The sequence below is a fragment of the Ranitomeya imitator genome, chromosome 1 (assembly GCF_032444005.1).
Source record: "Ranitomeya imitator isolate aRanImi1 chromosome 1, aRanImi1.pri, whole genome shotgun sequence".
NCBI classification, from domain to species: domain Eukaryota; kingdom Metazoa; phylum Chordata; class Amphibia; order Anura; family Dendrobatidae; genus Ranitomeya; species Ranitomeya imitator.
The window spans coordinates 1,033,361,572-1,033,385,416 of NC_091282.1; the positions used below are offsets into that span (position 1 = coordinate 1,033,361,572).

General features: G+C 47.7%; 1 protein-coding gene across 1 annotated transcript; it reads right to left on the reverse strand.

Annotated features, from left to right (window-relative positions):
* Nucleotides 1-377: 377 nt before the first annotated feature.
* Nucleotides 378-23,845, reverse strand: PRMT9 (protein arginine methyltransferase 9). Its single transcript, XM_069744043.1, has 12 exons — nucleotides 23,395-23,845; nucleotides 20,443-20,591; nucleotides 20,119-20,355; nucleotides 19,854-20,021; nucleotides 19,546-19,648; nucleotides 18,751-18,851; nucleotides 17,124-17,313; nucleotides 16,761-16,944; nucleotides 3,972-4,653; nucleotides 3,607-3,760; nucleotides 2,533-2,661; nucleotides 378-763 (listed from the first exon to the last, which is right to left on the reverse strand). The coding sequence occupies exons 1-12, from the start codon at nucleotides 23,581-23,583 to the stop codon at nucleotides 539-541; spliced, it is 2,511 nt and encodes an 836-aa protein (XP_069600144.1). The 5' UTR covers nucleotides 23,584-23,845; the 3' UTR covers nucleotides 378-538.

Sequence of the window (23,845 nt, forward strand, 5' to 3'; positions counted from 1 at the left end):
AAAGGGAGTTTAATCTGAATCCTTATATCAGTTAGGTGATGTGATTTCACTCTAATATAGAAGGTTATCTGTAATAAGGTCATAGTTCAGACGAAGGGGCGTTAACCACCCAGAAATGTGTTGAGGCTTCCATAGCAGCAGCTCGACTTGTCTTGTATCTCTTATGGATTTTTCTTGCGTATTATGGAATAAAAACCATTACATCGATTGTGGAGTCGATTTTGATTTATACCTGAATGTGGATTCAGGGGGTCTTGTTTGGATGCTCCCTCTCTGGATATGTGAGTTTAGCTTCCTTGGTTATTAATCACTTGAAGTATAAGACTTGCCAATTCTGAGCACTGTTCTCTCCTTATTTTATACATTTCCCAACAAAATATTTTTCTTGACTTTTATTAAATCATTTTATTCGGTTGTATAGGTAAAATACTATACAATATGCTATACTTCAAGAAGAAAGTCTAGTTAGCATGTATGCTAAAATACAGATATTCAGCGTAATATACACATGTATGGCAACCATGTTATTCTCCAGACGTTACTGTGACTGTCGCCTCAAAGTCATGCTGACATTGCTGTTCTGGAAATGTACACCGAGAAAGACTTCTTCCCCTTCCTCAACTCTCAGCGGCTCGTCTAACACAAACGCTGCTTGTTTCCAATGTGACATATCACTGGATGTGTCCACATGAAAATCTTCATCCAGGTGGAGGTGATACCAGAATGGAACAGCAGTCACTTGTCCCGATTTACAGACTGGTACCTATGAGAAAGCCGCACAAAGGTATTCATGGTTTAGGAGTTCAGATGAGCGTGTAAAAAGAATAGTCCGTGTTTCATCTCTATTGTCATCCGCATGGGATCTGTATGGTCAGCCATTTTTATACATTTACGGTTATTAAAATTTACAAGAAGAAATAAAGCCTGCTCGGTTAGAAGGGAACTGCAACGTATTCATAAAAATCAGATGCCATGACTGACCCTTATGGGATTCTATTTTTTTTGCGCAGTCAGTTTTGAATAGGGGATTCTCATCCAATACCTGGAAGAAACTAACATGCTGTGATTCATTTATTTTTTTCACATGTTGGGTGGAGTGGGAAGGAAAAAAAAACCCTGAATTACCGAATGCCATCTTTTTTTTTTCACTGACAGCACTTGGAATGTAAATACAATCGTGTGAACTTGGACTAACAGAAACGATGGTAACCGTTCACCAAGTATGTGTACTCCTACATGGAAGTAAGAGAAAGGGAAATGTCATTGCCCCGAGTTATCCAAGTTATCCTAGTAACCAGACAAGATTCCATATGGTGCTAAAATCGGCTTTATGCAGAACATCTGACAAAAGAGAACAGGACACATAGCTATAAGGTTGTACACGGTGGCACTTCATTTTCTAGACCTGTGTATCCTTCTCCGAATAATCTCCATATTGCTAAATTCAGCCGCACTTATATATTATATATAAACATATACAATTTATGAAGGCATAACAGGGTTGTCCATACACTAAAAAAAAAAAAAAAAAAAGGTTGACAGTGTACATATAACAATTGGAGCCATGTCCTACTTTGGTCTGTTTTGTCGACAGAATTCGCACATTCAAGTTAATGTCTACATCTGCAATAAATAGATGACATCTATGTACCATCCGTATGTCATGTTCAGAAGAGACACTTGAAAAATATTCCTAATTTTTGTAGGAGAAAAACAGATGGCACAAAACCGAAATACATGAAGAACAGGTAATCTGTTTGTGAGGAAGGACAAGGAGGTCCTGCTCCCGAGACCCCCCGGCAATGTGTTTGATTTCACTGCAGTACTATCACAGGGGAAGTGACAAGTAACACTGCCCCTAAAATGAGGACAGAACAGGTCGTGAGGAGCAGAGGATGCAGCAAACAAGGTATCATTTTAATCAGTATAACGGCGCCGACCTGACACTGTCTGTAGGTTACTGAGCACAATCCTGCTGACAGGTTCCCTTTAAATTGTACAAAACGGTTTTAACCTTTCTGAGGAATCCAATGTAGAAAATGTATGCAAAACCTCAAGCGCTTTGGGGTGGACATTGCACTTACAGCTCTCCTACCTCCTTTGATATTACCAGCCAACGGCCTGCCTCCTGTGTGTGGCAGGTCACTTATTTCAGTGATCTGCCATCCCTGAACAAGGTCACACACAGGTCATCTGCATGGGGAAGAGATCTCACATGCGGCACTGTATTAGAGGGCAGCTAGGGAAAAAGCACACAAAGGCTATATGTAGGTGGAAGAGATCACACAGGAGGTATATGGGCGTAGAGAAAATAAGAGCACCCAGGGCACCCGCAAGAACAGTGTGTGTCAGCACCAGGGAGGAGAGATCCCTCATGGGCTGTAGAAGACACATAACAAATACCTAATTTGGATCCGGAATGCACAGAACTTATATCCAGCATTTAGTACTGGGACTAATGCAAATAAATGCACAATTTTTTTCCTAGGTAAAGAAAATGACAGAATAGTAATGTTGGACAATTCACATTACCTTTACTTCAGTAGCTAAGCTTAGATTGTTAGAATATGGGTTCATTAAATCCAGCCTAAGCAATTCTATTGGATCACTTAAACGGACACAAGGCAGGGTGGAGAGATTCAGGAACACGTGCACAGGCACCTGGAAGAAATAGTTACAGGAACTTCAGGATATTTTTCGGAATACAATAACATGTTTCATTCCATTTAATTGTGCACTCATGTAGTGTACTGCCATTTCATCCTACATAAAGCAGAAAGAGAAAGAAAGCCGCGAGCTCCACAAAGCGGAAGGTATTCACAGTTGTCTTTTAACAATGATTCCTTGAAGGGTTTTCAGACTAGTCTCCCATCAAGCACATCTGGGAGCTCAATGGTCGGCAACTGCAAAGGGAGCTGCAAGCAGTGGATCTTGATGATTTGTGCACCCACATGCATTCCTGACAGGTAGTAATAACCTTAATGATAGCAGTATAACACAGCCAGCATTTGCCAGGTATGGTGCAGGCTCAGCTCCTGACAAACAGTACAGCATCACTCCTAGATGTGTAATTAGCATATTCCTGGATAGGCTGTTTTCGGGATAACTGTGGGGTGAGAAAGAGAGCAAACAATGACATCTGTAGAATCTGTATCTGTTCAGCTATGCACACAGGTTTTTGTCATGATGACAGATTCGCTCTGTAAGTACTAAGCAAGATAAATCATATCGTTAATGTACAAAAATAAACTATCTATAGCATTACCAGCTGGCCTTCCTTTCTCCCATATAATTACCGAATATGTTTGGTGGGTAACAAGCTCAAACAGTCCTATCAGATGCATTGACCCAAATATGAACTGTAGACATATTAGGCCCCGTAGTCATGGGAAACGTTTGTGAATGTCTCGAGAAGCAAACAATTGGGGTTCTATAGTGGAAGCGCAGAGGGCCTGAGCAGGTGCATGGAGAAGGGGCTCAAAATAATTTTTCTGGTTATTTCTTTGCAGAAAAAAAAAAATGAAGAAATTAAATATATATTATTCAGACACAAATACATTAACACTTTTGACATTTCACATGACTTTTCCACACATTACAACTCACCTTGTACTGATTAATAGATGGCGCTATGTTAAAACCTAGGGTGGGTTCTGTGCCTTGTACCGCACTCTCCTTCATCAAAGTGAGGGACTCTACCAGCATGCCATGGATGACCACACACTGAGGGAAGATCTTTCCTCCAGACTGAAGTAAGCACCTAGAACAAGAGAAATTAATACATTAGGCAAAAAGAGTACATGAGATGGAGACTACCCCATGTGCAAAAGGTATCCTGCAAAATATAAGTGGCAGGAACGTACAATATAGATGTGAATATAGAAGATTTGGAAGTAAAGGGTATTGCTTCTGTGTAATGACCTATTATGGTTCTGGGGAACTTTTCGTCATACAATTACTCTTCTATTTACCTTGCAATGGCGCATTTCTCCATCACCTCTTGTCTGATCAGACCACAAGACTCAACGACATCTAGAATAATGATGCTCCACAACTTGTCAGACTTGGGTCTCTGTAAAACATCATCACTTGCTTCCAGTTGCTTCAGCCAAAATTCTAGCCTATCTTTTGAGATACCGTTCCTCTCCGATAACCTCTCCAGGGCAGCTTGGTGCTGCTTCTCTTCAACAGAGCTGTAAGACTTCACTTTTCCAAGCTGTGCAGCAATCAGAGGTAATACAGAAAACCCTTCAGACACGTCCAGTATGTACAGAGGGTCTGAAGATTGTTCTTCTGGCGCCACCGTATCATTGTCCTTCCTGAATGTGCCATTCTCTCGAAGTGCCAGAGAAGATATAACTCTACTCATAGCGTGGCGGAAGTTCTCATGGTATATAACATTATTAAGCAAGGCTATCTCACTGGGCTCCAGTATGCACAGCTTCTGTCCTGTGCCCTTGTGATGTGTGGTGTGGAGACTGGCCAAAGCATCGCACAAGTCCGCCTCATTCTCCATTGCCATGTCATCGGAGGGCATGCCGCTGATGTCTTCCCCTCCTCTGATCACCGTGACCAGGTCTAACCTTAGGTAACAGTCAGGACAGTGTACGTCCAGTACTACTGTATCCCCATGGTTAACAATATAACCATCAGCTGTGGAGGAAAGCAAGAAGGATGCATACATGGGTATGAATGTATAAGAGTATCTACTATATAATTGTCTAAGTGTCACTTCCGTCTTTCTGACCTTCTGTCTGTCTGTCACGGATATTCATTGGTCGCGGCCGCTGTCATGGAATCCAAGTGGCTGATTGGTCTCGCCAGCTGCCTGTCATGGCTGCTGCGACCAGTCAGCGACGCCCACAGTCCGATTAGTCCCTCCCTACTCCCCTGCAGTCAGTGCCCGTTGCCCGCTCCATACTCCCTGCAGTCACCGCTCACACAGGGTTAATGCCAGCGGTAACGGACCGCGTTATGCCGCGGGTAACTCACTCCGTTACCGCCGCTATTAACCCTGTGTGTCCCCAACTTTTTACTATTGATGCTGCCTATGCGGCGTCAATAGTAAAATGATCTAATGTTAAAAATATTAAAAAATCATTGTATACTCGCCTTTCCCGCTCCTCGCAACGCTCCGGTAACCGCTCCATGCAAGCAGCAGGTTCCGGTGGCAAGGATGGTATGCGACAAGGACCTGCCACGACGTCATGTGACCGCGACCTCATCACAGGTCCTGCGCGAGAAGAGCCTGCCATGACGTCACGGTCATGTGACCGCGACGTCATCACGGGTCCTGCGCTACCAACCCTGGGACCGGAAGCTGCCGAGTGCACTGCACACACAGGCCACATGACTACAAGGGCTCCCTCGGAAGGTAAGTATATGTTTATTTTTTAACCTGTGACATACGTGGCTGGGCAATATACTACGTACAGTTGTGGCCAAAAGTATTGACACCCCTGCAACTCTGTCAGATAAAACTCAGTTTCTTCCTGAAAATGATTGCAAACACAAATTCTTTGTTATTATTATCTTCATTTAATTTGTCTTAAATGAAAAAACACAAAAAGAATTGTCCTAAAGCCAAATTGGATATAATTCCACACCAAACATAAAAAAGGGGGTGGGCAAAAGTATTGGCACTGTTCGAAAAATCATGTGATGCTTCTCTAATTTGTGTAATTAACAGCACCTGTAACTTACCTGTGGCACCTAACAGGTGTTGGCAATAACTAAATCACACTTGCAGCCAGTTGACATGGATTAAAGTTGACTCAACCTCTGTCCTGTGTCCTTGTATGTACCACATTGAGCATGGAGAAAAGAAAGAAGACCAAAGAACTGTCTGAGGACTTGAGAAACCAAATTGTGAGGAAGCATGAGTAATCTCAAGGCTACAAGTCCATCTCCAAAGACCTGAATGTTCCTGTGTCTACCGTGCGCAGTGTCATCAAGAAGTTTAAAACCCATGGCACTGTGGCTAACCTCTCTAGATGTGGACGGAAAAGAAAAAATTGACAAGAGATTTCAACGCAAGATTATGCGGATGTTGGATAAAGAACCTCGACTATCATCCAAACAAGTTCAAGCTGCCCTGCAGTCCGAGGGTACAACAGTGTCAACCCGTACTATCCGTCGGCATCTGAATGAAAAGGGACTGTATGGTAGGAGACCCAGGAAGACCCCACTTCTTACCCCGAGACATAAAAAAGCCAGGCTGGAGTTTGCCAAAACTTACCTGAAAAAGCCTAAAACGTTTTGGAAGAATGTTCTCTGGTCAGATGAGACAAAAGTAGAGCTTTTTGGGCAAAGGTATCAACATAGAGTTTACAGGAGAAAAAAAAAGAGGGATTTTTGGTTCTTACCGTAAAATCTCTTTCTTGGAGCCTTCATTGGGGGACACAGGTTACCATGGGTGTATGCTGCTGTCACTAGGAGGCGGACACTATGCAAATAAAGAAGTAACTCCTCCCCGGCAGTATACACCCTCCGACAGGTACCAGGCAACTCAGTTGGTGCAAAAGCAGTAGTAGGAACAGGTAATATAAAACTCAACCTATGTACCAACCCACAACAACGGCACGTTGGCCAAAATGGTACAACTTCAAGGGAGGGTGCTGTGTCCCCCAATGAAGGCTCCAAGAAAGAGATTTTACGGTAAGAACCAAAAATCCCTCTTTCTTTCTCGCCTCATTGGGGGACACAGGTAACCATGGGACGTCCAAAAGCAGTCCCTAGGGTGGGATATTCTGCAGAAAAAGAGGAGTTAGGTCGGCCGGTCAGAAACCGCCGCCTGCAGTATCCTCCTACCCAGGCTCGCGTCCGCAGAAGCCCGAGTATGCACCGTGTAGAATTTGACAAAGGTGTGAATGGATGACCACGTTGCGGCGTTGTAAACCTGCGAGGCCGACGCTTGGTGACGAACTGCCCAGGAAGCTCCCACAGCCCGGGTAGAGTGAGCCTTCACCCCCGACGGAGGCCGTTTGTCTTGAAAACGGTATGCCTCCAGAACCGCCGAACGGATCCAACGAGCAATTGTGGACTTGGAGGCGGGGAGCTCCTTTAGCCGCCCTTCCGAGACGACGAACAGAGAATCCATTTCAAAAACCTGACCGGCACATCCAAACATAGACTAAGTGTGAACAGGTGCTGAACCTAGATTAAATAAGGCAGCACACTGCAGCGCTAAAACATGTAAACTTGAAAACACAAAATTTGAACTGCATTACTGCACTAGAAATATGAAAAATGAGAGCTTTTAGCGCATAAAAATGGCCAATTTTATGTGTACCTGGTAGCCCCTTTACGGCATCTCTCTTATACCAGGTCCTAAACTTGCCTTACCTCGCTGAGAATAAACGTCTCCATCTGAATGGGTACATGTGAAACCTCTTCTTAGACTAAAATTCTCTCTCTCTGTGGAGGGGTATTGGACCTGCTGTAATTAAAACACCTGAAGCTAGGAGGCGGAGCGCACGATCAGAAGGCTAAAGAATACATTTCAAAAACCTGACCGGCACATCCAAACATAGACTAAGTGTGAACAGGTGCTGAACCTAGATACAGAGACGAACAGAGAATCGGCCTGACGAAAAGAGGCAGTTCTGGCGAGATAAATACGGATAGCCCTGACCACATCCAACTTGTGAAGAGATTTCTCCAAGGGATGAATCGGGGAAGGGCACAAGGAAGGGAGGAAAATGTCCTCATTGATGTGAAAAGCCGAAACCACCTTTGGTAGAAAGGAAGGAACCGGACGAAGAACCACTTTGTCCTGATGCAGGACTAGAAAGGGAGAACGACAGGATAATGCCGCCAACTCCGACACTCTTCTAATGGAGGTGATGGCGACCAAAAAGGCTACCTTCCAGGATAGAAGCGAGAAGGAAATGTCCTGAATCGGTTCAAAGGGTGTACGCTGGAGGATGTTCAAAACGAGGGTGAGGTCCCAAGGCTCGACCGGAGGACGATAAGGGGGAGCTATATGAGCGACCCCCTGGATGAAGGTCCTCACCTGAGGCAGGGAGACCAGGTCTCTTTGAAAAAGAATGGACAGAGCGGAAATTTGACCCTTCAAGATGCTAAGGGAAAGACCCGAATCTAGACCCGCTTGATGGAAACTGAGAAGGGATGGAAGGGAAAAGGTCATAGGAAACAGATTGTTGTCCTGACAGCACCGGAAAAAAAGCCTTCCAACACCTGTAGTAAATACGCGAGGAAGCCGTTTTTTTTCACCCTTATCATAGTCTGGATGACGCTATGAGTAAAAACCCACGACCTTCGGACCGCGGCCTCAACGGCCATACCGTTAAATTCAGAGACCGAGAATTCGGGTGGAAGAGGGGGCCCTGCGAAAGAAGGTCCGGACGATCCGGAAGCCTCCACGGAAAGTCCGAAAGCATGTTCACCAGTTCCGCATACCAGGCCCTGCGAGGCTAATCTGGAGCTCCTAAGAGCATGGGAACCCCTTCTGTCTTAATCTTTTTTACGACCCTCGGGATAAAGGGGAGGGGTGGAAACAGATAGGGCATCTGGAACAGGGTCCACGAGATCACGAGAGCGTCGCATCCAACGGCCATCGGATCCCGAGATCTGGAGACGTACTGGGGAACCTTGTGGTTTGCACGGGAAGCCATCAAGTCAACGTCTGGAACGTCCCACCGCTGGCAAATCTGGCTGAAGACTGTGGGAAGAAGAGACCACTCGCCCGCACAATGCCCTGGCGACTCAGAAAGTCGGCTTCCCAATTGTCCACTCCAGGGATGTGGACGGCTGACAGAGAGGGAACGTGACCCTCCACCCAACGCAGAATTTTGGCCACTTCCGCCATGACTTGCCTGCTGCGAGTCCCTCCCTGATGGTTTATGTAAGCCACGGCTGTGGCGTTGTCCGACTGAATGCGGACCAGTTGCCCTGAAAGGAGAGACTCCCAGCGGATGAGGGCTAGGAAGATGGCTCTGATTTCCAAGAGGTTGATAGGGAGGCACACCTCCTGAGCAGTCCAGCGGCCCTGGGCCGTGAGGTGGGGAAAAACTGCTCCCCAACCTTGGAGGCTGGCATCGGTGGTGATCACCTGCCAGCGGGGAGGGAGAAATGACCTCCCGCGCAGAATGGAGGTGGACAGCGTCCACCAAGAGTGAGACTGTTTCACCCTGGGCGAGAGGTGAAACGGACGATCCAGGGAAAGTGGGTTCCTGTCCCAGGCAGACAGAAGGGCCAGCTGGAGGGGACGAGAGTGGAACTGAGCATAGGGGACTGCTTCCATGGAAGCGACCATTTTCCCCAGAACCCTCATGGCGAGGCGGAGAGACAGAGGATTCGGGCTCTTTAGAGCTCTGACCCCCTGGCGAAGAGAAAGGAACTTCTCTTTGGGGAGAAAGACCTGAGCCTGAGAGGTATCGAATTTAATGCCCAGGAACTCCAGGTGCTGAGTTGGAATCAGGGAAGACTTCTGATAATTGATTAACCAGCCGAGGCGAAGAAGCATGTCCAGAGTAAGTTGGAGGCTCTGGCTGCAATCCTGACGTGATGGACCCTTGATCAAGAGGTCGTCGAGGTATGGGATTACCAGAATCCCCTTCGAACAAAGAATGGCCATGACAGCTGCCATGACCTTCGTGAAGACCCTGGGCGCAGACGCCAGACCGAAGGGGAGGGCCGTGAACTGATAATGATGACCCTGGATCGCGAACCGGAGGAATCTCTGATGCCGTACGCAAATAGGAACGTGAAGGTACCCATCTCGGATATCCACGGAACACAGCGTAGAGATTCCATCCTGAAGCGCCGAATCCGGACATGTCGGTTCAGCTGCTTGGAGATCCAAAATTGGATGGAGAGAGCCGTCCTTTTTTGGAACCACGAACAGGTTTGAGTAGAAACCCGAAAACCGCTCGTGATAAGGCACCGGAACTACGACTCCTGAGGCGAGGAGCGAATCGACGGCCTGGAGAAGTCCTGAGAGGTGGGAGGGCTATTTGGGAGGACGAGAGAGCAGGAAACGTCTTCCTGGGGGCGAAGAAAATTCTATCTTGTAGCCTGAAATGACGATCTCCCTGACCCTGGCATCGTCAACTACTGATAGCCAAACCTCTGAGAACAGAAGAAGCCGGCCTCCCACCCTGGAGGGATTTCCAGGTGGGGGCGACCCGTCATTTGTTAGAAAACTTGTGGCCCCGAGATCCCGATGGCTTTGCGGAGTGGCTCTTAGCCCTCCAGCGTGGTGGAGGTTTGAAAGAAGGTTTTCTTCGGTCTCCTTGCGAGGAAGAATGGTCCTGGTTGGAGTTTCCTGAGGCGAAGGACCGAAAAGGGCGAAAAGACTGGGGGCCCCTCCTGTTGAAGGGACATTTGGGCTTGGACTGGGGTAAGGAGGTACTCTTACCCCCTGTAGCGTCCGAGATCATTTGAACCAACTGCGTGCCGAAGAGTCTAGAACCCTGGAAGGGCAGACCAGTGAGAGATTTCTTAGAAGCGGGGTCAGCGTTCCACGCTTTTAGCCAGAGAATCCGGCGAATGGATACAATGTTGCTATTAGCCCTGGTGGAGCAGGCCGCTGCATCAAGGGAGGCATTCATGAGGTATTTTCCCGCAAGAGAAATCTGATCCGCCAAATCAGACAGTTCCTCAGCAGGAGCAGAGGCCAAAATGCCCCTGCGCAGGGTCTTGGCCCAGGCTGACACAGCCTAGGCTACCCAGGACGAGGCGAAACTAGGGCAGAGGGAGGCTCCGGACGCCTCAAATGCCGATTTTGCTAATGCCTCGATTTGCCTGTCCGTGGGGTCCTTAAGGGAAGCCGCGTCCGGGATAGACAGAACCGTCTGCGAGGATAGCCTGGAGACGGGCGGGTCGACCTTAGGAGACTCGGACCATTTGGAGACAAGGTCAGAGTGAAAGAGGTATAGCACGTCAAGCCGTTTCCTGCCAGGGAAACGCTTACCAGGGTTTTCCCAGTGTGTAGAGGTAGTGTTATCAAACTCCTTGTGATTAGGAAAAACCCTAGAGGGACGTTTAATCCGTTTAAACGCAACGGAGACGTCCTGAGAGCTTGCCTCATCCTCTTTAAGCTCAAGCGTTTGAAAGATAGCTGAAATAAGGCTATCGACCATCTCCTGTGTTCCGCAAGTCTGATCTGCATCAGAGTCATATTCCGACTGAGAGGATAGGTCAGACCCGACGTCCGCCTGCGAGGAGGGGGAATGGGCAGATAGGGGAATCCCGTCCAGGGAACTGGAAGAGGATCTAGATAAGGTCCTTTTTCTGTCTCTTATGTCCGGTCTGCCTCTGTGAGGGTCTTGGACAGGTGCGAGCGAATCGCCGTGTGAGACGTTCGTGGCACTGGTGGCATTAGAGAGATGCGGGATACGTTGAAGTGCCTGGACTAGGGACTGAGAAACCTTAGTCAGGTCGGACACTGATTGAGACATAGCAACAGCCCACTCCGGGGGATTGTGGGGTGCACTCATCCCGGGACCTAGGATCTTCCTGAGGGACTGACATGGTGGGAGGAACGCAGGACGGGCAGAAAGGTAAAGGCTGACCCGAGGCCCACTTTTTCTTACAGTGAGCGCAGGCGTAATGGATGGCCATAGTGGCAAAGGCCGGAGTGGGGTCGGACATAGGTGGATATTACCTTGTCCTGGAGCGGAGAAGTACTGCCAGGAGGAGTTGAGCAGTAGCGCTGAGCCAGCTGAAAAACAGCGACAGCGGTAGCCGCAGGTGCCTGTGTTCCCCTGAGATTCTTCTGTCCCACGCGGTGAGCCGAGCTGACAGGGAGCAGGAAGTCACAGAAAGAGCCTGAGACAGCGCAACGCTGTGGGCGGGCACAAGCGCTGAAGGGGGAAGCAGTAGAAACACCCCCAACAGCGCTGAAAAACTCCTGGCTGCAGTAATGCCGGCCGCCACAAGGGGGCGTGTAAGCGCCGAAAGAAGGTGAAGAAAAGCCGGGAGAGAGAAAAAAACTCCTGGCCGCAATAATGCCGGCCGCCACCAGGGGGCCCAGAAGCGGCGAAAGAAGGTGAAGAAAAGCCGGGAGAGAGAAAAAAAATGGCGCGCGCGCGCTGTTTGAATCCCGAGGAGGGGAGGAGAAATGCCGGAGTGCAGAAATAGAAAAAAACCGGCGCCAGAAACAAAAAGGTAGCGACCCTTCCCTGATGCAGCCCACTCCCCTAATAAAGAGCTAGCCTGGAGATGTACCCCCATGTGATGACCCCCCGTTAGAAGATCGCTAGCCGGGCGGCGTGCGGGCTGGGGGGGTAGGGGGGGTAGATGTTTCATACTGTTGCTTGAAGATCCCCTACCTGGGGTTGAGGAACGCATCAGGATCCCTTGTAGGATGGAGGGTCCTGGAAGAAGTCCTCCTTCCCGCGCCACGAACTCCGGCGCAGAAGACGCCTAACCCCTAAAGGGGGAGAGGGTCACTGGAAGTGACCGCCGTCTTCCTCTCAGCCCACTCCGAGGAGAGGGATGAGGAGGGGAACGGGCAGGACTGGCCACCGTGGAAAAAGGTCACCCGAAAGTGTGACAGGGGACAAGTCCTGCCCAGCGGGTCCGAGAGGCTGCGATGTGGGTAATACCACACTGCTCTCTCGGGCGCTCAAAGTGGGGAAAACAGGGTGAGAAAAAACTGCACCCTGTTACCCTAAAGAAAAAGAGTCTGAAAAAGAAAGGGAAAAGGTGAATAAAGAAAACAAATCCCTGTAAAAAGAAATGCGGATCTGGGGTTAGATCCAGGTCCGCCTCCTACAGAAACTAAGCAAAAAACTGGGTTGCCTGGTGCCTGTCGGAGGGTGTATACTTCCGGGGAGGAGTTACTACTTCTTTATTTGCATAGTGTCAGCCTCCTAGTAACAGCAGCATACACCCATGGTAACCTGTGTCCCCCAATGAGGCGAGAAAGAGGCATTCAAAGAAAAGAACATGGTCCCTACAGTCAAACATGTCAGAGGTTCCCTGATGTTTTGGGGTTGCTTTGCTGCCTCTGGCACTGGACTGTTTGACCGTGTGCATGGCATTATGAAGTCTGAAGATTACCAACAAATTTTGCAGCATAATGTAGGGCCCAGTGTAAGAAAGCTGGGTCTCCCCTCAGAGGTCATGGGTCTTCCAGCAGGACAATGACCCAAAACACACTTCAAAAAGCACTAGAAAATGGTTTGAGAGAAAGCATTGGAGACTTCTAAGGTGGCCAGCAATGAGTCCAGACCTGAATCCCATAGAAAACCTGTGGAGAGATCTAAAAATGGCAGTTTGGAGAAGGCACCCTTCCAATATCAGGGACCTGGAGCAGTTTGCCAAAGAAGAATGGTCTAAAATTCCAGCAGAGCATTGTAAGAAACTCATTGATGGTTACCGGAAGTGGTTGGTCGCAGTTATTTTGGCTAAAGGTTGTGCAACCAAGTATTAGGCTGAGGGTGCCAATACCTTTGTCTGGCCCATTTTTGGAGTTTTGTGTGAAATGATCAATGTTTTGCTTTTTGCTTCATTCTCTTTTTTCATTTAAGACAAATTAAATGAAGATAATAATACCAAAGAATTTGTGTTTGCAATCATTTTCAGGAAGAAAATGAGGATTATCTGACAGAATTGCAGGGGTGTCAATACTTTTGGCCATGACTGTACTACATCACTGGGCAATATACTTCGTCGCTGGGCAATATACTTTCGTGGCTGGGCAATATACTACGTGGCTGGGCAATATACTACGTGGCTGGGCAATATACTACGTGGCTGGGCAATATACTTCGTGGCTGGGCAATATACTACGTGACTGGGCAATATACTACGTAGCTGGGCAATATACTACGTGAATGGGCAATATACTACGTGGCTGGGCAATATACTACGTGGCTGGGCAATATACTACGTGGCTGGGCAATATACTACGTGGCTGGGCAATATACTACGTGGGCTGTGAAATATACTACGTGGACATGCATATTCTAGAATACCCGATGCGTTAGAATCGGGCCACCATCTAGTATATTATATACACATATATTAGATTCATACATTGTATGCGGTTCATGAGGAAAAATAAAAGTGTATACTTTACTGAACTATGGCACTGATATTAGGAAAAAGCAGTACCTGTTGAAGAGTTGACCAGAATCCCAGAGTGGAGATCAGGTTATTGTCAAGGGACACTTAGGGCTAATTCAGACATCAGTTTATGTTCTATTATAGACTATGCGGTAATTCAGAGGTAACATTTCCCACATGTCTACTTTACCCTCAATTTTTTTTATTTTCACAAGGCTAATAGGAGAAATTGAACCTCAAAATTTGTTTTGCAATTTCTCGAGAGTACGCCGATATCCAATATGTGGGGGAAAACTACTCCGGTAGTTGGAAGAGAAGGAGCGCCAGTTGAATTTTTGAAAATGGCTGGAATCGAGAGTGGACACCATGTCCCGTTTGGTGAGCCCCTGATGTGCATTAACAGTGGAAACCCCCCCCACAAGTGACCCCAGTTTGGAAACTAGATCCCTCAAGGAATGGATCTGGATCTATGCTGAGCACTTTGTACCCCCAAGTGCTTCACAGAAGTTTATAATGTAGAGCCGTGACAATAAAACAAACATTTTTTTCCAGAAAAATATTCTATGGGACTTTCACTTTTTCTTTTTACTCGCAGGTATAATACTTATACAGCCCATGTTTTGACATCACAGGGGCACCGATCTGAAGGCAGAGGAAGCTCCCGTCCCTCTATCTGCCCCAAAAGGGTTGTGATCGCTCTCGATTGCAGCATTTAGGGGGTTAAACAGCCAGGGGTTAGTGCAAGAGCTTGGCCACTAGCAGTGCTGAGCTCCTGCTGTGATCGGACAGGTACTGATATTTCCGATTAGAGACCCCCAAGTGCGGGGAACTGACGGCATGACTGACCTCTTCCCATTGTCGGCATCGAACTCTTTCTGTGTGTTAACACACAGTGACAGTTTAAAGTCATTATGGACATAGCCCGTCCTGGTGCGGGAACTGACACCCACTCATGACTATGAGCTATGTCCATCATTAGTCGTAAAGGGGGCAATTGGCGAAGCTCAAGAAACGTCCATCAGTTTTTTACTATTTACACATCTGAGAAAAACTGATGATACTCTGATCAAAAACCATTGATTAAACTTTTCTTGCACTTTTTTTGTGTATAAAAATCACAGACATCTGAATGAGGCTATAAAGGGAGTCTGTCAGTACAGAATGCTCACCACTGCAGGCATCCTGTGATTCTCCTAGCGCCCTTTATCACAACATGATCCATGTCTCTCTGCAAAAACCATGTGTGCTCCCAATGAAGGTCAGAGTCAATGACCGAAACATCATAACCTCACTTTAGATATACAAATAGATTTCCGCTCATATCTATGAATGCATAGTTCTTTGGATTTACAATATACTGGTGCACCATCCCATCTGGACGGGCATGCTTTAAACAGAAATTGTCAGTATAGCTTGACCCTTTAAATTAAGTGCAGCCACTCGGAGAGTCCTCGCAGCTTCCCACTCACTCGTTTTCCACCTATCTCGGCCCTACGAAAAACGGGAGCTGTCAATTTTTTAAAGTGGCGGTGTTAGACAAGAAGGTGGGAAGGAGTACTGAACTGCTCGGCTACAAAGAAGGAGGGAAGGTGTACTGAGAGCCTGTGAGGTGTAGGAAATATTTGTGCTGAGACTCACTACAAGAAAAAGTAGGGACTGTCCAAAGTATAGAGGCATGCTGACTGGAAAACCAGGCTACGTGAAGTATCGGCAGAGGGGAGACTTACCATAAACATAAGATTGTACGGAGATGAATGAATTTGGCAAAAAAAAATTCTCCTCTGACAACCTCCCATTTACCATTTAAAGGGAATCCGTCAGCAGGTTTTGCTATGTAATCTCAGGACAGCATGAGGTAAGGGTTAAAAGACTGAATTCAATAAGGTGTCATTTATTCAGCTGTGTGCTGTTTACTTACACTGCAGGCTTAATCACTGGGAGATTATCATTGTCTGGACTGATGTGCACTCGGCTGCTAGTCCGACACTGCACTCTCCTGTGATAAGCAGCTTGCTGTCAATAGACAATGTACATAGAGAGCTGTGGTGGTGTGGGCTGGGTTAGCTTTCTCAGCTCTGCTGCATTGCTAAATCTAAGAACTCTGTGTCAGAACTGCTACATCCAGTAATCTAAGTCACACATCGCTGGAATCAGGGTCTCTCTGCCCACATCAGGCTGCTCTCAGATGAGGTAGCAAAAACCTGCTGACAGATTCCCTTTAAGCGGGATAAGTAGCAGCATTACTTTGACCATTGTTATCCCATAGACTGAGGATGGCCATACACACTAGATTAATGTCATACGAACCCAATGATTGTGACAGGACTAGTCGACTATGAATTGTGAATTGAGGTCACTTTACTTTGGAACAGGATTGGGATTTCAATAATGCCTAATCCATTTGTTTTTGTGTCAGAGGAGATAAACCGCGTCCAGAGATAGTTGGAGTGGCTTATTCTCCTTCCCTATTCAGAACACATGCACGCTTGGCTGAATCGAGTGTGCATGCATGGGGCAGTGGGGGATGGGAATAAAAGTGGTCATCCAAAGAAGTGTTTGGACAACATATATCCAAGACGTATGGCCAGCTTTAGAAGGAATTGCATGGCTTAAAGTCCAACCTGCTTTCCCTGTGTCATGTATGGTTACCACCAGAGTGCCAGTGGAAGAGATGGCGTGGTTAACCATTTTCTATTCTCTTTATATAAATATGTTACATTCACCAGGGAGACTCTGGATAGGGAACACGGCTTGCTCCCAGCACGACTCTTCACCAGGTCCAGTAGACAGGCTGTGCTCATGATCCAGATGCAGAACAAACCAAGTTATGAAACAGTCGAGATGCCCTTGTTCTTGGACCAGAACAGAGATCCTGAAGGATTTTCCAGAGGCCACACTTTCCAAATCCTAGCATTAAAGCACAAGGCGGAATCCACAGTTACTTTCATAATGACATGTACTTATCACACCATAAAAAAATGATATCTATATGTTACTAGGACGCTCACATTACAACATGGCAGCAGCTTATCAAGCACAAATACATGCACCGTTCAACATCTAGAAGCAAGTCCAGCAATACTTACCTGCAGGCTATTGAAGTCTACAGTCAGTGCCTGGAAAGGCTGGCTCAGTGCTTTGTATCCCCCGGGCACTCTGCTCATCTTTTCTGTAGCGTACGGCTCATTGGCCTCACTAGATTTGTGGGTGCAATGTACCGGACTGGAAAACTGCACACCTTCTATGTTCACACCGACAACGTCATTTACACACACCCTAAGCAAAGGAAATTATAAGAATGTAAATGTGTGGCACTTAAAACAACTATTAAAGGGGTTGTTAGAAGGGATGAGCGGACCGGAGGAAGTTCGGGTTCTGGTACCAGACTCGAAGTTTATTCCAAAGTTCGGATTGGGTACCAGAACTGTACCCAAACTGCATTGAAAATAATGGGGATCCCAACTTCTGAGCTGGAAAATTCTCTCTCTGCGTTTAGCATCGGACACTAACCATCCGATAAGAACCCCAAACTTTGAAGTTCAGGTTTGCTCATCTCTAGTTGCCAGGGCACACCGTATTGTTGAAGATCTATCTTATGGATAAGCCATGATCAGTGGATGTCCGACACCCGGCATCACCACTGATCGGCTGTTATTTGATCTGTTCTGCAGTTCCCAGCAGCGGCCTCTACACCATGAATGAAGCTGCACAGTTCCGCTCCAGTCACAGTACGCACAACTGGCTGCCACCCACCACAGCAACTGACAGCGGATCTGTGCGAGTGCTGGGTATCAGACCCGCACTGATCAGATATTGATGACCCATCTTATGGATAGGTTATCAGCACCCAGACATCCCCATTGCTGTGATGTAGTTAGAGGCAATCTATTTGGCCCATACACATGACCGGGAGAAGTGATCCCGGCTGCCACAGAAATGGTACAAAGGGAACAATCTCCCGCTTTGTAACCACTTAGATGCAACAGTCAGTTTTTATCACAGCATCTAAGAAGTTGGGATCAAAGACATACCTGATCCCAGTCATTAGACCAGTGGTTGGAAATCTCAGGCCAGCGGGAAAGTTACAGCCCACAATTACCTTATCACCGGCCCCCAGGCACATTCCTGGGGACCGCAGGGCTTAGGCCAGCAGCTGCGTTTTGATGGCTACCAGCTGTTTACTTTTCTCCTGTCTTCACAACTGAACATGAGGAGCGTGCAATGAAAGATTACGCCCGACACCAGTGCCAGCATCATGGAAGGAGTTAGTGCAGCTAGTACGGCCCCCGAAGGAGGGTTTAAATATCCAAACAGTCCTTAGCAGAAAAAAAAGGTTCCGGCCCCTCCATAAGACCAAGGTGTTGGCTCTACTGTACACCATGCACATGTAGTGACCGTGCAATCAGCGCTCGTGTGCGCATGTCATTACCATGATGTAGGATTATCTCAGGTAACAGAGGACACGCTAATTATGTACATCGCAGCATGGAGCCCATACCTCTCCATAGACATCCACATGGCCTCCGTGCTCGGCCTTACAGGCTCCGCCGGGCACCGCATGTATGCAGAATACAGCCTCAAGCTTTTATATGGGCACTGAACTCTGGAGCAACGGATAATATTCTTAGAATTTACAGTAAGGAGTACATTATATGGATACAATAATATATTCTTGTTAAGAATTTGAGAACAATATTTTAAGGTTACACTAACCTGTGATGCCTGCGGATCTCTGGGCATTCCACAAACATGCCATACACAACAGCACCCGCGGGTATGACCTGTCCATACCCACCACAGCTGGCATCTTTGGGCTGAGAAAGAAAACAGAATTAAAAAAAGAAGGCAGTAAATTACCTATTTAAATCAAATCAGGTGTTTGCGTCACATGTAATTTTAAAGTTAAAAAAAAAGGATATAAAAGGTGGATTAACTCAGTGCTACTTGAAAGATAGAAGTCCAAATGGATATTCAGATGAAAAAGTGGCTTTATTCAATGCGTTTCCGAGTACTATGACTCCTTTATCAGGAAACCACAAAAGCATGTCCTAAATAAAACACATAATAGGGCCATTATTTTGACTTGGGTACATACGGTAGACAGTGCAAGGCCACACAGGAAAGGTAATACTTTAGGACAGTAAATCCGTAACACCTCTTTACATGGCTGATAACACAGGATCCACCAATCACAACAGGTGAGGTCACAGCTGACCTGCTCCTCCTCCCTTCACAATGACCCAAGCACGCACTCATAGAGAATATATGGTCAGTCTGTTTAATGCAGCAGCTAAGTGCATATGTTATTTCTTGAAACGGCAAAAGTTGGAGCCAACAAAATCCCCAGAGACCAGTGTGAAAATTGCAAGACTTCTACTTTTTTTGTTTTTATAGAAAAATAGTGATATTAAAAAAAAAAAACATCATTGCCAAACGTTAAATTACCAATAGGGTACTTTCTTATGATTGATTCCCTGTAATATTTCGAGCATTGTTTATTTTGCCGACCTTAGGCTCTAGAAGTAAGTATTTCCAGGCATGGATGAGCGTTTCCACAATCCCTTCACCAAACAATCCAGCGTCTACAGTCTCGGTGACAACCAACGAGACCCTGCAGAGAAAGAAGTCACACAGAAATATGACAAGACGTGAATCCTGCTTCCAGCAGAACATGACCACTGCATGTCCATCCAAAACCAAAGCCGTAGAGGTCACCTCAGCCATGGAGTACAGCTGATGGCACCAAGGTCCTAGGATTAGGAGGCTGCCCGTTAATAACAGGTTTATAAAACCCAACATAGCTGTTTTCTACGCACCTTTCAGGTATATGTGCAGGGACTTGAACATCGTGAGACTTCATGTGCAGAATCTTGATCTGGTCTTCCATGTGATTAGCAGCCACAACCTCACAGGCCAGGTCATACATGGTCTTGGAGAGTTCACAGGCATACACGTGAGGGGCCCCTGCGCTTTTGGCAAACATGCTAAATAAAACATATAATTAGGCCGTTATTTTGGCTTGGGCCATACAGGAAAGGCTTGTGAACACTTTAGGAAATCCGTGTCCTGCTCTGGACTTGCCTCAGTATCCCAGTGCCGGTCCCAATATCCAGCACAGTTTGGCAGCCCGCCTGCACCGCGTTTTCAATTGCTTTCTGATACATCCGATTCCTCCGGACATCATTGAGCATCACAAAATGCCAGCGCTCCACAAGCCAATTTGCTACACGGAAGAAATTTTCTTTGGCATCAGCAGAGTTTGGGTTCAACTTTACAGCCTTGTAGAAGTAACCGGCGGCTTCATCTCGAAATCCCAATCTATGGCCAATACAGAAGAGAATAAGTCCACAGCTCCAGCCTTCATACCAGGCTGGGAGAACACCATGGCTTCCCGTGGCCTCTCACCTGAACAGCTGCTCTCCCATACTGTTGCAGATCACGTCGTCCTTCGGAAACAGTTCTAGGGCTTGTTCATAGCAATTAAACAGATCCTGACTGCGGCTTAAGGCATAAAGCTCTTCTGCCCATTTGAAAAGGGCATATTGGAAAGTCTCCTAGAAAACAGCAGGAAGAAGGAGCAAACATAACGGATAGTGGGTCCAAGGGCTCCTTCTCACTTGCAGAAAATACGGCCGAGTCTCGCAGGTTAAAACCCGGGTCTGCCGCCGGCACTCCAGAGCAGAGCGTGCGGTCGCACAGCAATGCATGGAGCCGCACGCTCCGCTCTGGAGTGCCGGTGGCAGAGCTGGGTTTTAACCTGCGAGACTCGGCCGTATTTTCTGCAAGTGAGAAGGAGCCCTAAAAGAGAAGGCAGCGTACGGGCACACCTCAAACCCAGAATACACCCAGCACTATTAGGACTAGGACCACCTGGTGATATCCAGTCACAGGACTTCACCATCCTAATTTATAAGCCTCGTTCACTGTGTTCAGGACGCGGCAGTAGTTTACAAGTATTGGGTCAGTGCTTCTATCTGTAATTTTACTTATTGTTATTACTTTCTAGTGGCCAATGGCCGATCTGCTTTGGTCCAATAGAAATAATAGCAATGAATGAAAATACAGAGGTAAAGACTGATGAAACTTGGGACTTGCAGAAATCCATGTGTTTATTGCAGAGCGTTTTCCTAGGTGTGAATAACACCTCATGGATCAGTACAGTGGAAGCTCAGTGATCCAATATCAGACAGAACTGAAGTGAGTCGCCCTGCCAGGGCCGTGGGGTACCCGGTACCGGGTCCGGTGTTCACAGGGGGATGTCACGGTGGTGACCTAGTCCATGGCCCTGGGCGCCAATGTAAAAGGGGGAAAGTCTTTTAAAGGGATTTGGTGAAGAGTTTATGTTCGTGACGCCACCTGTGGAATTCTGTCAGTGTGGGCCGGCACTGCTTTAAGGGGTCCTCTGGGGTGATGTTATGGCAGCTGGATGGTATAACTTCCCACAGGTGAAGTATGTCCCCAGGGCTCCCGGTGTGTAGACGGAAGATGGTGAATGGCGCAGTAAAAAACGAGGACACAGGTTTGCAGTCTCTTTACCTGGTTTACTGAAGACTTCAGGCAGCCACAGTCCAGGGTACCAGATGACAGGGCAGGCAGGGTCTGGCCGGCTTGGAAGCAAATCCAGAGTCCCCTTTACCAAGTGGAGTTAAAAGCCTTCCTCTAGCGCAGTGGTGTTGTAGTCCCTTACTGCCTATGGCTTCAGATAAGGTCCTCACAGTTCTTCCCTCTATCCCCCATATAGGATAGGACATAACCCGTATGACTGGTGACTTGAGCCTTTTTACAGGGACTCTGGCACGCCCCGGGCTCTATATGTGTCACCGTGCCAACTGGGTATTAAGGCGGACAGGTAACTTGCAGTTCAGCTGTCCTGCCGGTCTCTGATGTAAGTCGTAGAGTCCTTACAACCTCGGTGGTCCGGCTACCGGTTATCTGCGCCACAGAAGGAGGCAGCCTTCTCTTAACTGGTCTCCCCTGATGTTACTCTCCTGTGCTTCGCTCTCCTGCACGCTCACTGAACAGTGTTCTGCTTTCTGTATGTCTCCTTACAGGAGCTGTAGTGCTTCAGACTACACGGCCCCTTCAGACCCTCTAGGTTGGTCTGCTCTCTTCTGTCTCTCTGACAATCAACTCTCTTTCCCTCCAAACCAAAATATATATAGGGGAGTCACCTAGTTAATAGGATCAAAAGCTCCCCCTTGTGGCCTGGAGTGTGAACATGTTGTGTGTATGGTGGCTAACTGATAAAAGATATCCTTCATCGCTTCCATATGTAACATCACTCTCCCCATGAGGAAAGCAATGCTACTGTGACAACCAGGACCCTGGGGCGCCACAGCAGCAGCACTGGAGATGTGACACCCAGATTACACGTAACAGTGTGTGGTCACACATAGGTCATGATGGAAATGATGAAAACTTACTAAGTAATGAGAAAGGGTGGCACAGCTGTGTCTCATGGGTAAGTGAGCGTTTGGGGGATTTGCTGTGCCTCCTGGGTAAGGCTAGGTTCACATTGCGTTAACAGCAGCCTGTTCAACATATGCGTTTAATGGGCTGCGTTAACGCAAGTGCCGATATGCCATCGCGCTAGCGCAGAGCTAGCAGATGCTCTATCTGCGCTAGCGGTGACGGACCTGGAAATGCTGCAGCCCGCGTCCCAGGGTCCGTCACTCAATGACGGCACATCGCTAGCGCACGCCAATTTTGGCTTAATGGAGGCATTAACGGACTACGGAAATGTAATGTGAACCCAGCGTAAGTGTGTGCGTGGGGGCTACGGTGTCTCCTGGGTAAGTGTGCGTGGGGGCTGCTGTGTCTCCTGGGTAAGTGTGCGTGGGGGCTGCTGTGTCTCCTGGGTAAGTGTGCGTGGGGGCTGCTGTGTCTCCTGGGTAAGTGTGCGTGGGGGCTGCTGTGTCTACAGATGTGGCTCTGCCAACATGCAGTGGTGCTCACACTGAGGACATGTTAGCACAACAGGATTTTCGGTCTTAGTGTTGTCCTTGAAAAAAAACGGACAATACTCAGCCTAAACTTAGTCAATGGGGCGGTGCAGATGAGCAATTTATTCATAGACTGAATCTGATTGTGGAAAAAACATAACAAGCAGTAGTTTCTTCTGTAAATGTGAAGAGACTTGCTAAATGGACGCCATATGTGGCCACAGTATATGGTCTCGGCATCACTTGTGCTCCAGTGGTCAGATCCCCGGAGATCAGCAAGTGCCAATGGTTTATTCGCCCCCCCAAAAAACACGATGATCCCCACATTCCCAGACCACACGGCCCCAGTCCTGGCTGCGCCCCACATCCTGACACTGAGCGGGTCCTGCACTATTAGCAGCACACAGGCCGATACCTTGAAGTCTTCCCTGAGCTCGGGCGCCAGGCTGAGCACCAGCAGGAGGTGGGCATATGCGGTGCCATAGTCCCGACCCCGCAGACACCGCTCAGCGCTGCTCACAGAGCCGGCTATCAGCTCCCTCCTGCCGGCAGCCTGGGCGGCCTTCCGCCCCTTGCGATGTTTTCTTCTGCCAGCTCCGTTCATTTCTGCCGAGACGCTCAATCCGTCAACACCCGACGTGTGCGGCCATCTCCGCAGTGATAAGGACAGATGTATTGTGGAGCATCAGCTGGAACGCAAGAGCCAGGCGCCCGAAAATGACGTAGCGGCCACTGACTGGATAAAGCATGAGGGAGTCAGCGCTGCAGTGACATCCTGGCGGCTGCTGGGCAAGTCTCCCACATGATGTAGAGCCGGTGTGCCGTGCACGGATCCCTCCTCATTACAGCTGTGCACAGGTCCCCCC